This window comes from Zonotrichia albicollis, chromosome 1 (genome assembly GCF_047830755.1).
Source record: "Zonotrichia albicollis isolate bZonAlb1 chromosome 1, bZonAlb1.hap1, whole genome shotgun sequence".
Lineage (NCBI taxonomy): Eukaryota > Metazoa > Chordata > Aves > Passeriformes > Passerellidae > Zonotrichia > Zonotrichia albicollis.
This window is the reverse complement of record NC_133819.1, coordinates 64,476,269-64,493,247: the sequence shown is the minus strand read 5'-3', so window position 1 is coordinate 64,493,247 and position 16,979 is coordinate 64,476,269. Positions and strand designations below refer to the sequence as shown.

At 38.6% G+C, this 16,979-nt stretch overlaps 1 protein-coding gene across 5 annotated transcripts in view; it reads right to left on the bottom strand.

Moving 5' to 3' along the window:
• Positions 1-16,979, bottom strand: part of KIF13A (kinesin family member 13A) — a 104,457-nt gene that overhangs the window by 49,647 nt on the left and 37,831 nt on the right. For all 5 annotated transcript variants that reach the window (XM_014275828.3, XM_074542962.1, XM_074542969.1 and 2 more), the window contains exons 3-5: positions 13,940-13,952; positions 7,852-7,912; positions 413-505 (exon numbers count right to left, since the gene is read on the bottom strand). In XM_014275828.3, coding sequence (XP_014131303.3) covers positions 413-505; positions 7,852-7,912; positions 13,940-13,952 — 167 coding nt within the window. The remainder of the gene's footprint in view (positions 1-412; positions 506-7,851; positions 7,913-13,939; positions 13,953-16,979) is intronic.

The following is a 16,979-nucleotide window of genomic DNA, read 5'->3' as shown; positions in this document are numbered from 1 at the left end:
ATCTCTTTTCATTGCTTCAGGAGCATGTATTAAAACAACATGACATGCTATTCCAGACAGCTAATTCTTTGGACAAGGTAGAGGTAAACAAAAAGAGAAATTATCCTGAAGGTTTCTTTCAGTAGGGACATTACTTGGGCCCCCTTGGAACACACTTAAACACTAAAAACTGAGTAAGTCTCCAGTAGGAGACCACTCACTACTCCTTTCAGGCTTTGAAAGAGGCCCCAACAGGAAACAACCAGGATCATCCTGACAGAGCTGCTTTTAGGAATTCTTATCACTGCTTGTACTAGACATATATGAAATATCATGATATTTCAAACTACAATTTTTAAATGTTATCTCCTTTACGTTTTGTTGTTCTCATTTCCCATGTGCACAAAGTGTTCTCTCCCTTTAGGGCACTCACCTGTCTGTCCATAGGCAAAAATACAAGCGTTATATCCCTGAAAGGCCTTTTCCAGAATTCCTTCCCCAAGGCACTTGAACACCACTTCTTGACCTAGAAAATAATTTGGCTTATTTTAAATTGTATAACATGCTAAAATTGACCAAAAACAAGAATAAAAAAGGTTTGCACATTATTTTTTATGATTAAGAGCACTGATGGAAACATTATTCATGTACAACTGAGTGATAGGATCAAAACTGTTGCTACCTGCATTTAAATATATTGCTGATTATCTGTAAAGTGAGCAGTTTTTCAAAAGGTGTCATAAAGGTGAATGCTTAGAAAATAACACAGACGTCTAAATTTTTATTATTTCAGTGTATTTCTGCAATTAATACGTATTGTTTAATCACAGAGTCCTGTAACAAAAAGAGTCAAAAGAAATTTCAATGAAACCCATTGGTGAATCAGGACATTAGGGGCACACAGGAACAAGTAGCTGTTCTCTTGGGAACTTGCCTCAAGTTTCACTATAAGCCATTACAATTCCCCCTGTAGCAAGGTGATGCTGGAACAAGATAAAAGCATTCCAATGACATTCAGGAAGAAAATGTGTATTAGGAGGCTGTGAGACCTCAACAGAGTCGTTTGAGGACATATTCTGCCAAATCCATCATTTGAAACACCAGCTGCAGTATTCGAGAGTTTGAAAATTGACTCCCTGAGCCAGGCAGATTTTAGATGCACTCCAAGCTTTCAGATGTAGAAGATGAAAACAGTTGTATTGTTTGTTTGTTTTTTAATAGGAAAGCCCAGAATTTTTACACCACAAAGAGGGTTAATGTGCTGTCTGCTTTGAGTTCTGATCAGACAATTACACCAGCTGTGTGTACACCCAAAACAAGGAGAGCTGAGCTAAGGACAGTATTTGTTCACCTTCAGGTGTATGGTTTTAAACTTAGATTCACTGCCTGGTGACTTTCTGAACACTGTGATCAGCTGCCTCTCTCATCTTGGTATGGGAGTTTCAGCAGTTATCAGTTGGGAGAAATTACTTCTTACTGTAGATGCCGTAGTGACTTCTGTACTCTCAAAATGGCATACTAGCATAAATCTTGCTACATAATTACTTATGAGAACATCCACCTTCCATAGCCCAGAGAATTCCTGCAGAACCACCTCTGGAATGACTGCAGAATGTTTTAGAAGAATATAAATAGGACAAGAAAGTACATCACTTTCATTTTCCTTTTATTATAACCTAATTTCTTTTCTCCTATAAAGAAAACACTAGTGCAGTGATGCACTATGAAATGGTCTTCGTGTCTCTTTCCAGCTGAATTTCTAAAATTCCGAAGTGTCACTGGGCTTGCATTAACACAGTTCAGAAATGCTGAATATAGGAACTAAAATCAGAGGAAAATCCACTGTATTCTGGAGTGACTCCATTTCCTTCACCATGCACATTCAGTGCTAGTTGACTCCTTCAACTAGGGGTCATTTGGTCACTTTAGAGTATCTATGCTGAGAAAGCACTGCTCAACAACCTGGAACAGAGTGCTCAACTACTGATGAACGAAATATATCAGCAGAAGATTTTAATAAGAATGTAGAATAAACAGAAATTTGCTTTCTAACCAACTCCTAAGCTGAGCAAGAACAAAAAATCAAGCAAAGACTGAAGCTGAGTATAAATATTAAAATAAAAATAATATATATATATATTACACAGCGATTGTGAGTGGAAGACAAAACCATTTGTCAGAAGGAGAAAAAGCTTTTATCACCCACTTCTGACAAGTAATAAACCAGTAACCTCCTCCATGTTTCCTAAGGAAAAAAAAGGCAAACACCAAAGTGTTTTAAAATTGGTCATAATGACCATAGGATGACCTACAGATTACTGCACTGATAAATATCAGGGAAGGAATCCACTTGAAATTTCACTGGCAAAGCTGAGCTTATTTTTCAGGAGATACTTAATTTTCAAACTGTCATCACAAACAGAAAATCAATGAGACACTGATATATAACTCTAAAATGGTATTTTTATTACATATTTGAAGAGCTCAGCAATACTAACAGAGACAAATGGGTCATTAAAAAGTGTTGTTTATAGTAACCAGTCAAATGATGGTGGGATAAAATTAGATTTGGTCTTAAGTGCACTCACAGAAAAGAGCACAAAATGCTGAACTTCAAATATGGATATTTTATCAACTTGCAAATGCAGGGCACTGAGAGTAGCAGTATACCATCCATGATATTTTGCTATTTTTTATTAAGAAACCACACTGCTTCCCCATTGAATTTTATTAGTGGGTCTGCAAACTGCTTACAAACTCTGTATCATACAAAATTATGTCCATGTGCATTTACAGTCAAAATAAATAATGCAGATCCAGTGCCAACAGTGCTGCATTTCTGTTTTGCTAAATAAGTCAACACTGCCTGTAATTCATACTTTTTCTTATTTATGTGACTTTTCTTCCACAGATGCCTAGCATTTAAGGAAGTTAGCAGGGGTTTTAACTTATGACTTAATTTTCAGCAAATGGGAGAAATTAAAAAAAACCCAAACCCCTAACAGGAGGATTTCCTCTGCAGTCTTCAAGAAGGGAATTCCCAATCTTCATGCTGCCTAAGACAATTCAGCATCTTAGAGGCAACCAAAGGCCATAGACATCCATCCCCTCTTCCAGCTTTTGCTCAGAGCTGGGAGAAGCTTGGGAGGGACAAGCCTGGGAGAATATGCCCAAGGCTGCCAGGGAGCCCAGAAATGAGCTGCCAGCTCTCACACAGAACTCCCTTCTGCCCATCCTTTTGAGGAAAGGGAAGCAAAGTCTGGTGAATTTTTCTTGCAGACCAGGAACAGCTTCAATGTTAAGTCAAAACTACAAATAGACAAGACACTTGTGTCTGCTCAAAATCCACAAGTCATTGTCTCTTGTGAGGGTAGAAGGGTAGAATTCTTTAAGCCAATTGCCTGGTTTGCTTCCTTTTAAAAAGGAAAATGCTGCAGTCAGCATACATATTCCTATAAAATTACAGTTTAGCTCCAAGTCATGTGTATGGCCTCTCAGGAGCCTGCAGAAACACAGAGCTGAGATTTCAGGCCAGGCATGATGGAGGTTAGGGAGTTTATGAAAAACCAGGCAAGTCAATACAGTGTGGGGTCCTAGGAATGGACCTGCCTAAATGCTGCAGCAGTTATTTATGCCATCTCCTGAATCTTTCCCAAACAGAAGGCTTTCTTTTCTTCCTTTTAAAAATCCACTTCATTGCAGACTTCAATAGGCTCTTACTGTCGTCCAGGCTTGTAAAAAGAATCCTTTGTTCACATCTCTGTGAATTTCTCAATATCTTCCTCTTCACCAAAATGCTGAGCAGTTATTTGTCTCTGTGAGCTTTCCAAGGCAAGCAGGTGTGTCCTTTATCCACAAACTGACTCCTGACCCATTCAAGTCATGAATAAATGGCAATAAGCTATTTTGTTCACTCTCAAAACACCTCTACTGCAGCCTATAGACAAAGCTCATCCCTCTTCCAGATCAAGGCAAACTCCTTCTGTCCTATAACCAAATTCCCCCCCTCCTCAAAAACTACTTCACTGACTTCTTTTTCACCCCTTCCCAATGAGAAATCCATATTTTCACCAAGCACTTAACTATGGCTTTCAGAAAAAAAAAAAAACAGAAAAAAGGTGCAGGAGGTAGCACGTGATGATCAGCACAAACCATTCCTTGCTTGGAATGACACAGACACAAACTGTTCAGAAATGCACAGCATCAATATTCAGTGTAAAAACCAAATGAATAAAGACAAATAAAAAGCCCCCCCAACTGAAAGAATGTAGATTCTTAGTGAAAGAATATATTCTTAGATGAGATACATGGAAAAACTTCTTTACTGTGAAGGTGACCAGGCACTGCCACAGGTGGCCCAGAGAAGCTGTGGAGGTTCCATCCCTGGAAGTGTTCCAGGACAGGTTGGATGGGGCTCTCTCTAACACAATATATCAAGTTGTTAAAGAGCCCCCTTATCCTGGGGGGCAGAGATCAGAGCACCAGTTCCACAAAGGCTTGTAAAGAGTTTACTTCTCTTCTGTACTCCAGACTCGCTTCTGTCTTTATGAGAGCCAGTCTGGCAAGGACGGCTGCAAAGATGCCTTCTACAAGTTTTTCACCACCTGAAGGTTACCTTCACTATTTCTGTTGGTGATATCACTGGGTCATTTAGAATTTAAGACTGCAGTTTCCATTTCAACGGGAAAAAAAATAGCTAAAAAAGCAATTCTGTTGCCAACAGCAACAATACCCATGTTTTCAAGTGCTGGAAAGATAAGGTAGGTACTTCCCGAACATGAGTACAGAAAGAAAATAAGTACAAAATAAAATAAGCCTTATGTTCAGCCAAAGAAGTTGAAGATCTCTCATAAAAGAAAGATGGTTTATACCATTTTATGGTCAGCCCTACACTCCCAGAGCCTGGGAATTGTTTTCAATTACCCATGCAATTACGTTTATCCAAACAGGAATCTTGCTCTTGAGTGAACAATATTAGTAAGTGCTGATAGTAGCATAGATTGACCAATAAAGTGAGAAATAAAGTCAGTCTGATCACGTGTAATAGTTTTAAAGATCCTGTGACAAATGTGCATTGCCAGGAGTGGACAAACACTGGGTTTGTGGGCATTAAAACAAAAACAGCAAGGAAGAGTTATCCACGTATGCTGTCTGTGGTGCACACCATTCTTTGTGTTCTCATGGCCCACCTGTCAATCAGCTAAATCTTTAATACACAGTGAAATACACAACTATATATCCATTCAACATAATGCAAAAAGAGCACATTTGGTTTTGCACAGAGAGCAGTGACTGATAGGGTGGCCTAATACTTGTTAAACCTTTCACTGTATCATCTTCCACTGTATTTCTGTGATACAGGTAAAAGGGTTTTTCAAGGAACTAAATCTGTTGCACATGCCTTTTCTAAGAATTTTACTTCTGCCTAAAGCTCATACACAACTTATATTTTTAAGCAGTCTGGACTTAGGTGTGAGTTGTACAATTTAAAGGAAACATATAAATCTTTATATGTTTCCTTTTAATTCTGCAACTCACCCCTGCTCCTGGCAATGATATTAAATTTACACATCCACAGAGAGCTACTTTGGGCAGGAGTGTTGAATGCACCTAGCTTCCAGATCAGCATTCCTTCTGTAGTCCAGCATCCAAGAGATACCTGTTTAGCTCCAAAAGTCAAGTGGTCAGATGGCTTGTTTGGAATCTAAGATTGCAACAATGACTGTTACAGCATTAACAGCCTCTGGATGCAAGACAAGATGGCTATTTACAAAGTGCCTAGGACAATGGAGGTTTGTTCCATGAGCCAAAGAAGTTATCAGAAATCCCAACCAAACCCAGTTACCTCTTTTTCTCTTTTTTTTTTGTTAATACATATGCACATTGAGGCCAAGCTGTGAAAACAGACTAAAGGAACCTTAATATTAACAATATATAAATGCAAAACATTGCCACATCAACATTTGGTTTTTGGACCTAAACCAAGAAATGCTACTGTTGTATAGGATAGCATCAGCTCATGCCCAAGCAGGTGAACAACACAGTAACTTACACCTGAAACATTCTGGGTTTGGTATTTAATTACTTTAGTTTCAATTTTGTATCAAATTCATTATGTTCTAGAACTTAGGGCCGGGCAGTCATAAGATAGCTTCAAGATCATACAACAAACACAACAACAACAAAACAGTGAAACCATTGTTTTCTGTATATAAGTCTTCAAGCCCACATTCTTATCATATTTCTGAAAAGAAAATAAAAAACAAACACCAAAGCCTCCCACATAGCCTTCCACCAAGAAAGAAACTTCAAGAAAATACCGCCCCTCCCACTTCCCCCCAACAAAACAAGGAAAAAACCCAAACCCAAACACCAATTTTGGTTTCTTTTTTTCCCAGGCAGGAATGTTGACTGGAATAGGCAAAATAACACCTCATAACTTACTAGCCAGTAAGAAAGTGGAAGAGATGCAAGGCACCATTTTCTAGAAACCAGTCCCACAAGAGGTTAATCTACATACAGATAATAAAACTTAATTTCTTAGATAGGGCAAATCCACTTACAAGTTCTGAAACACACTAAAGAGATCTAGCTTTCACTCAAATGAAAAACAAACAGATCTAGAAGCCCACTGAATTCACCTGGAGATGAGTTAAACCACGACAGAAACAAGTCCAGCTGGTTAGGAGTGTTTCTTGGGTCTATCCCATGTCTGCTGTGGGTTAGTGCCACGGTGTACCCAACAGGTGTAGCTCCCACGTGCACATGGGGCCAAGGTATGGGCACACACCATCACCTCCTTCCTTTTAAAGGAAACAGGGGTGTGCAGGCACATAAGGAGGTGCTGTGGGCTCCAAAGGCTCTCCCAGCCTGAGCTAGAAATACTGTGCAGTGCACCTGTTCAGTGCAAACACAGCTCTTGAAGGCTGAACAAGTGAAAAAGATTTTTTCCTGAAGAAGCCTCTCTTTGCTCAGGCAATTAGGAAATATAGTGCAGTCCTTAAGATTTGAGATTTCATACCAGAGTCTACAGTAGTCAGTCAGAAATATATTTTTAACACATGGCAGTATATGGCAGTTCATTTATGAGATCACTGATCTTAAACTTTGACGAAATGAACCCTGCCAGCTTTTAAGATTTCTTACGGGCCAAAAAATTTCATAATATGAATATCTAAACTTGGGGCTTTTCCTTTTCCATGGACCACAGCCTTGAAATTCCAGCATTCAGAGCATTCTCTGCCAAAACAACTCCTCTTATAAAATATGAATATACTAATAGACAAATCCAGTTATGAGAAAACTGCTAGGATTACAATCTTATGTGGATTAGCCAGCTCTTGGTAGGAAGGAGTCACAAAGCTGATCACTCAAAACACATTAGGGATCTCAACAGTCAGACTATGAATCATTTGAAAGACCTGAGACAATCACACTGTCTGAGGAGAACATGCTTTATTCCCCACTCTCATGCACAGAGATGCAGAGCACTGAAAACAGGCAAATTCATCACTAGCATCAGTCAGAAGTAATTGCTGATGCAGAAATGAAATTGTAAATGACAGAAACGACAAAAGGCACTTTCAGGTGATTTTTAAAAAAAAGTTATAGCTTAAATGTAAAAACATCTCTCCTGAACAGCATCCCAGGCACCTTAAAACTTGCATTCCTTCTCAGTTGAGGAGCTAGTAAAGATGACTGAATCCCTGTAAAAATGATAAGTCTGCCTCTGTGAAGAAGTCACTTGAGCATTATAGTGCAAAATGCACAAAAAACCACAAACAACCCCAAACCAACTTCACAAAATAACATATGGGAGTTTGGACCTTTCTTGAATTATTTACACTGTTCACTGTATAGGAAATAGTTTACCTGCATATTTTGTGGTGTTTGATTCATCCATGGACCAGAAGCAGTGATCAAAGGCAAACACCTGTAGAAGCACATAAAAAAGACAAATTAGGAACCCTGGCTATAAGACTTTTGTTTTAAAGCAGTACATATCCATGACAGTGTAACTGCAGTTGGGCTCTACTATTTCTGCAGATCCTAAATCAGAACTGTAATAAGGCATAATTGGCAGAAATACTTTTGTGTAATCATGAGAGAAACAAAGCTCAATACTTCTTTTCCATCTGTATGATACACTATACAGATTACTCCTCACTCTATCCCCTAATACAGATTGCAAAACACAGACAAAAACTCATAATTAACTCCACTCTTCTCCAGGCACCAACAGTGACAAATGTTTCTGTTATCAGTAACAGAACAGCAACACAAGCACTCAATACACAGAATTTGGTGAGATGACTATTTAGCAGACATCAGCACAATACACACAATTTTCACCTTGGGATGCACTTCTGATATTTAGAAGAGCATTACTCTTAAAGAGCAAATAAATAGTATTAGATTATCTATCTAAACAAAGAGGACAGTACTGCATCTCAGTAGAGGAAGCTCAGAAACTACAAATGGAAGATGTAGCTCTATTAGACAAACAAGCTATCAGAGCCTGCTCCAGTGAAAAGACTTAGCATCACTTCAGTCAAGAGATGCAGTGAGAAACTGAATGACATTCAATACTGTGCTCAGAGGGCTTGCAAACCTGGAACAGTGTCCTGTAAAACCACCTAACATGCTGGGATTTGATCCAAGTTTATTTTCCTGCACATTCCAGAACATCATGACAGACATTTAACTTTTTTTTCACAGGTTTAGGTTGCTACAAACACACCTTAAGCTGCAGTGCGTTTTCCACATGTTGCCATGATAAACTAACTGTGGATGAGTTAACAACACAGATTATGGTTTTGTTATTGGGGTTTTTTGGGGGGAAGCACAGGAGGTGGGAAAATCTCAAACTACCTTTTTAATAAAACTTTGCCTGGGTCAAGATTGCCTTTTCCTGGTCATCCAACAGATGATCTCCTTTGTGGGACAACCCATGCATGTCAGTGTAGAGCAAGAGCCACAGGCTCTGTCAGCTGAAATATGCAAATTCCCTAGAGCCAAATCCTGAGGGGAGGACAAAGACGGATCATTTTCATCTGACTTTTGGGGATGAAGAACATGTTGAAGTCCCAGAGTTACTACACAACACAATCTACAGATGTGCTGCAATCTAACCCTTCCCAAAACATCTATTACTGCAAATATTACAGAAGGTAACACCAGGTTAGCACAACAACTTCATCTCCTTCCCTTTCCTCCAGCTTAAAGCAAAACACATCAAAAGGCCTGAGAGAAAACTCAATACTGAGACAACACTTAGTCTTTAAGACTGAAGAGTTCTGGAATTCCCTTCTGAAGAAAAAACAAACAAACCCATAATAATCTAACAGGGAGGCCTGAGTCACTGCAGCACAAATAGAATCAGACATCATCATGAATCAGGATGATTCCTGATGTGACTGAGTCAAAAACGTCATTTTGCCACTGAACTGCAAGTAAAATGCAGCAGTTACTCCACCTTGTCTTCAGATATAAGTTGGGGGCATTGTAAATTACCTTTAGTGCATTTGATCATCAAATCTAGGCAAAAAACTATGTCATCAGTAAGAACACAAACCCTTTTCCTAACTTCTACAGTCCAAGAACTACTGTTTCTCTTCTCATATTCAAATTCTATGGAAATTTTCATCACAGGACTTGCTAACAATATCTGGTCTCTCCAATGACCAAATAACAAGCAATTAAATCACAAAAAAAAACCCCAGACCCTACTGTAAGGACTCAAAACTGACCATTCTTTCTCCCTTAAAACTAGGTGTTATCTGCAGTGGATCACGCAGACCAGTTAAAAACGTTACTTGGCTATACATGATTATATGTAATGACTGAAATGTCAATACAGCACTACTATAGGCCAATTTAATCTATTGTCCTACACATTTTCCCCTTGGTTAACACGGAAAATGATGACAGGATCATTCAATGACTTCTAATTTAAACACTGGCCTTGCAAAGAGACTCTTAAAACTAAAATATGGGCTTGCAGCCAAGTGTTTCTTCTAGAAAACCAGATTTTATTGGGATGTTTTTAAAATGGTAAAAATTGGTCAGACTGGTTTTCAAAAGGTCAAAAAATGATTATGCAATAAGAAGAGAAAAATTCTGCCTTCAGATAAAACAAATGTAAATATAGCATTTTAGTTTGTTTCCATAATAAACACAAAAAAGCTGGGGCATGGATTTGGTCTATTTATAAATTCTATTCTGGAAAATTGCCAAATCCTTCTAACAGAAGTAACAAGATTACTTAAAAAAAAAAAGTGCCAGGCAAAAAGGCAGAAACTGCTGGAGCATGCACTATCTGCAAAACATGCAGAGCAGCTGCAGCTGAACTCCCCTCTCCATTAAAACAGGCAGGAGAACACTTAAACACCACTTTGATTAGTGATGACAAAACAGCAACCTTGAACATTCCCAGCAACTATACCTTAAGGATTCACCCAACCAAAACAATTTTATGGACAACTGAGACCTTTGGGAAAACAGATTGCAAACACAGGAATTAACAGAGTAAAACTAAGGCACACAGGAGCAAGACACATGGTCCCAATCAGCAAGGCTCTTCAACATGTACATCAGGAAGGCATTTTATGGGAAATATCTGTAGGACAGCATTCTACCAATAGAGTAACCCTTGTACAGAAAAGATTATAAAAAAGATAACTATTTTATATTTTTCTGATGCCCAATGCAGGAATGGCAGGATAAGCAATCCCAAGTTGAGCATGGAAGCATACTTGGGGTCAAGACACAGAACACATGCCATGAAGAAACAACTAAATATTCTAAATATTATCTAATGTGCCCCCTTCTTTCTCCTCTCTTCACTGATTATTCTTCCTTAAAATGGAAGTGGTGGGTATTACTGTTTTTTTCTGATAGAAGTGTGCAGAATAATTATTTTTCTCTTAATAATTTTTTCTCACCAGAATCCATGAAAAGGGTTTTAACCTGCCTGTAAATACAACTATCAAAGCCATGAGAAGTTCTGTTAATGGTTAAGTCTCAGACTCAATAGCCAATATTCAACCTGGGCACTATCAGGCACTGAAAAAGCATTTTTAGCAAATAATCTTTACCAACTTGTACCAGAAGTGTATCTACCAACTATATCAAAACTATTAAAATGTATTTTTGAACAATGATATCTGTGACACAAACAAAACCTTCTATAATTCAAGCACCTTATATGAATTAGCTTTTTACTACATTTTGGAAGATGTTTAATAGTATTCTTTATTTTCATTAATAGTGTTCTGAGCTTTTAAACAACAGAGGGAATTAACAAAAAAGTCTTTAAAATTTTCTTATTTTTTGCAAGATTCTGTATCTTATACTTCATCCTAGCATCTAAAAGAGAAAGCTAGATAAAAGGAAGCTGCCAGAAACCTGCCACACTAGGGTAGTAGGTTACAAAGCAAAGATTTTGAATGAAGGGATGAACTGGGTGCACTCAGCACAATCATATAAAAATGGAAATTTATGAGAAGGAGCTAGCTGGGAAGTGCTGGATCCTGGTACTACTGTATCCAGAATCATTATAAGTGTGCACATTAGCCCAATAAAGTAAGTTATGTAGGTCATTGCTAGGTTATAGAGAACTATACTTGGAATGTTAGCAACTCTTAGAAATTGTACAAAATATTTGTTCTGGTAACCACAACATTTAAGAAAAACAAAAGATATGGGGCTTTGATTGCTTCAGCAAACACCTGCAGCAGTTTAAGAGAGCTGATGGTTATTGTGCGAAGGAGACAACTAAAAATTATGGCTTCTTCAACAAGGCAAACTGGGATGCAGGTCCATGCATCCATCACATGTGTCAGTGAAAAATCTAGAGTTTTGTCTCAAATTCACCTGTACCTGTGCCTTTAAAATGAAATTGCAGATTTTAATTAGATTTTAAACTAGAGGAGCCATTGTGCCTGCTGCTGCAGTTACAAGTCACAGAATCTAAAAAGAGGGCCAAATAGGTGCTCACATTTTAAAAAGCCAAAACAACATTCTGCACAATGTATTTTCATTAAAGTTCCTAATCAATGGCTAGCAGAAATAATAATTTTAAGGGTTTATGCATGTAAGTATACTTATGGAAACTAGTTACAGGTAATGAGCACATACCCAATATTAACTGCCTGCCAGTTTAAGCCAAATTATATAATTAGTTTCAAAATTAGTTTAATTTCACATTCATTATTCTTATGAAGTCTAATCCTCAGTATAGGCTAGGCAGAGTCTGGGGCTTCCAGCCTTTTGCAATGCATTACCCAGATTGAACATAATTCCTAACACACTGTCTGTGCAGCTATAAAATGTTCCTATTGCATGACCAATGCTTAATGGCCATTTCTATCTGACCAAGAGATGGCCAATTAATCACATTTTGCTTTCACTGAGAAGCAGTCAGTCTGACAGGTTGGGTGCTAGCTGGTTCCTAAAAAGGAAAGGAAGGGAGAACTAAAGAAGGGAAGTTTTCATTCAGCTGTTCCTACAGCCCTCTTACAACTGCTGATGGAGATAAATAATACAGGAGATACACAAGGATATGGCAGACACAGTCTACACCAGTCAACTTAATGTCCATGAAAGCAATTAAAGAACTGAAAAAAAAGTTGGTCACTATGACAAACACAAGACCTGGGACAGGGCTGAAGAAGTGTGGAGAGAAAATTTGAAGGGACCCTGAGACACAGCTCACAGATCTCAGCTCAGAACACCTGTTTTACCTTTGCCACAAAATTACACTTAAATTGAATGTTTGCAGAAATGGCAAAATATAAAGCAAAATAGCATCCCAATATCCTTATATAAATTTTTCTAGCACAGCTCCTGAGCTACCAAGTGGATTTGGGAAAACAATTTATCCATGGCTGATGATAAAGCAGGCCATTGAAAGTAAAGAGATTTCCATTATTTACAAAATTTTATTTAAAAAATTTTTTATTTTAAAATCAACTATGTGCAGTACCCCAAAAACTGCATAAATCAAGAAATCTCACATCACATCTTTACAAACTTGGCAATGCCAATTTTCCCCAGATGGTAGTAACCTTCTTCTGTCTCAGTCTGGTAAATATTTCACATCACATCACAAATTTCAGCACTGTAGCTTAAGGATATTAATGACCATCCAACTATACCTAACCATAATGTGACATTTACGCACAAGCCTGCAGCTGTTCTGGTTTTGTCAAGGAAACACAAGGCCATACGTAAGCTTTTACATAATTCCAGAATAACTTTATCTGCCTATAATGGAACACAAATGATGCATTACAGAAAATGAAAGCTCTTGTAAAAAACAATGGTTTGTGGAGGAATTACAACAACAGAAAAAAGGAGAGTTTTCTTCCTTTTAAAAAAAATGTTTCACAATGATCAAACTCTCTTTTATTATGCATATTAACTGGTAGAAAAATTTTATTCCATGTCCCAACAGGTACATTTCTCCTGCGCTTCCCCTGCACTACCAACACCACAATCTTTTCTATGAGAATTCTGGCACATTTTGGCAATTTTTACCCTAATTACTAATTCCTGACTAATGTCAAGTGCAAACAAAAATGGTTTATCTATTACTAGATGTTTTTTGTTGCCCTTTAAAAATAGTATTTGAACTTCTAAACAGAACTGTTTGTAACGAAATGTTTTACACACACTATTTATTCAGTCTTTCAAATGTTTTTATGACTGCATTAAAATTTTTGCTTGTTCTGGTCACAGCTTTAACAAGCCATGTGCCCTGCCTGCATGTCAGTTAGATTAAAACATACTCTTCTGAAATTATGAAGATTTTAACTTGGAAGTTTGAAGAACAGATTATTTCTAATGTTTTCCTTTTTTGAAGCCATGTTGTTCACATACTACAGCAATACACCCAATACTTCTGCAGTGCTCTATATTTTCAAGCAGATACAAATGTAAAAAGAGACAAAATACTTACCTTTGGTGGTTTTCTAGATGATTGGCAATGAACCCAGCAACAGTGATGAGAAGCATGAATACACCATTCACATAAAGAGACGGGAACAAATAAAAAAAAGAAAAAACAAAGTCAGTGTATGTCATTACTATAATTTGAAGGTTTTTTAATCCACAACGTATTTAAGAGTAATCAGATCAGAAGATATTTAAATGAGATACCACATATTTTTAACCAGTAATCACTTAATTACTAATACTCTTCCACATTAAAAAGAAAGTGCCAGATTCCTTATAGATATAAAAATCTAACAGAGCTGTGTTCCAGAAGAAAGACAAGTGTCTGTTTTGTCATAAAAGATGAAACACAGCCCATCTCTGGTGGCAAATAAACCGAGCCTGCAAACTGGCAGAGCAAGGTGCCAGGGTGAAGGCCCACTGAGCTCAGCAGTGCTACACAAACATGATCAAGGCAAGAGTCAAGCAAATGTTTCTTGCAGAGATTACAGAAGTGAAGAAAAAGAAACCTGCGTAGGCTGTGCTCCCCACACAGCGCACAAGAAACCAATGCAAGGACACCATCACCATTCACACCCAGCTCCAACGAGTGCTATCACAAATAACACAGGGATGACAATCCCCCAGTCAGAAGACAACAGCTCAGAGTACTTCCAGTTGTCCTTAAATGTTTTCATGCTTTTGCTGGCAGGTATATGGCCACATTATAAATTCAATCACCTTGGGTTCTTCTGGTGGGAGATCACAGCCCTGTTTCACTGTGCAGCCCCGTGCTCCCTGATGCCAATGCAAGAGAGGAGGTGAACATACAGTGCATAGCTACACTGACTTAGGCCATTCATCAAAACTACAACCCTAGCCATATGTTTAAATTATATATGGAAATAAGAAATCGCCACTCGCTCTTCACATCAAGGGAGAACAAAGGATGGATGAAGGAAAGAAAAGAAAATGTGGATGAAGAGGAAAAAATACAATGAGAAAGGTCTGTAGACAAACAACACAAGCAGAGAACGCAGTAAGGTTTATAAGGTAAGGGCACAGATGAAAGGTATAGCAACAGACACACGACACAAAATTCAAATATATCAAATAAATACTTCTGCACTCTCAGTGCAGAAACACCTGGGACCAAGCCATGCCATCATCCACCAGTCTGTACATACCAACCCCACCAAGTTGGGAGGAGGGTAGGGAAGACACAGAGCACTTTGAGCAGTTTTCTTAGCAACCCACAATACAAGGGCTCAGCAAAAAACTCTGAAGGGATGCAAATCCACAAACACCTCTTGCACAATCTTTTCTGTCTGCTCTCAGCTCGTACCTCAGATGACACATCTGCCTGAAACAGAAGTTACAGAGCTGGGACACGGGACTGGTGTAATGCAAACATCGTTTGCCTCCAGCCAAACCAGTCGCTGCAGCTTTTACCCTTTCATTAGTGGTGGCTACACAGCTCAGTCCATGGCTAGCTCATGTACAGGTGGCTCAGACCTTGTGCAGAATGCACTCTATCTGAAAAATACATTTAGCTCTACCCTGAATATTATCATTTTAATCCATTTTCAGATGTGATGCAATTACAATGTTATCAGCTTGTCTAGATGTGGGATTCACATTTTCTGAACCTCAGAGAAGCAGTGAGAGAAGAAGAAAAAAGAATGATCAAAACAATTCTTATCTCATTTGCTGCACCTGTGTTGTGCCAAAGTGGAATGCATTGTGGAAGATTGTTTACCTGAAGGGAATTGGCAACTGAACTCTGGCTTGAGTGTTTTGATTCACTGGCCAATTGAATGCATGTGTGTGTGTGTCGGGACTGCCAGCTGACAGACACGAGACTCTGGGCAGTTGAGTCGAGTGCTAAGTGCAGATTCAGTTTAGATGTAATGTAATATAGAATATATAGTATAATAAAGTAATTAATTAGCCTTCTGATAAGATGGAGTCCTCCTCATCATTCCTCCCAGACATCAGGCAAAAAGATCACTGATATCTAGACAGAAACCCAGCATCATCTCTAAACTTCCAAGAGAAGTTCCTATTGAAAGGAGTCATCCAAAGCTTTTTGGAATGCTTTAAAATACACTCATACCTTGAAAAATAATTTAGGATTATATCAGCTTTACTAAACTCCTGATAGACTGCTGTACAGATTCAGCAGAAGTCCTAAACAGTTTATTTGAAAGTAAAATCCAACAGAAAGTTTACCAACTGCTTTTTCTTCCTAGAATCATTCTTCTAAGGCTAAATCAGAAAAGGTACAGAACATCACTGAATTGAAAGCAGTGTAAGCCACTACCTTTTTCGACACCTTCTCTAGCTTTACTTTGATGTCTATTTCAAGAAAAGCGTAATAGTCACTTTTTAAACCCTTGGTGGATGGCACAGCTTCCTGTCGGATCTCAATATCTCAGTCCTGAGATGCTGAGCCTCCGAGACTACCTTGGGGGGCTCGGGAGTCCTGGAATGTTGCCAGAAGTGTCTGGTAGCTGGACTTTAACCCTACACAGGAGACGACAAGGATGAGGGCTTCATAGGGTGAATGGTGAAGGGATTAGTTAATTAGAGAGTGAGACACAAGGTTTAGGATTTATGTACAGGGGGGTTTAGAGGAGTAAGATGGAGGAATTGGGGTGTGTCCTGTCCTCCTTCTTCTTCCTCCTCTCCTCCATCTTCTTTGGCCACGGTGGCACCTTTGGATTGGTTAGTACTGAGAGTACACCGAGTTATAACAATAGATGGTATTGGGGAAAAATGATAAATATTGTATACGTCACAATGGGTATAAAGATACGTGGCTGCCCGGGAGGGCGGAGACAGTGTGCCCATGGCTGACTGCTGAGCAGATCTCTGGTGGCTGAAAGAACATCTTTTAGATAAACAGTTAATAAACATAAAACCAGAAAGAAGAACTGAAGCCTCTTCTCGTCCTTCGATACGCGGGCTGCCCCAAGGCCACCCCGGGCCTTCCAGGCCCCTCAAACAGCCGAGATAAACCGGACAGCTTCCCAGTAGCATCACTGATCTCTGGGATTTCAAAG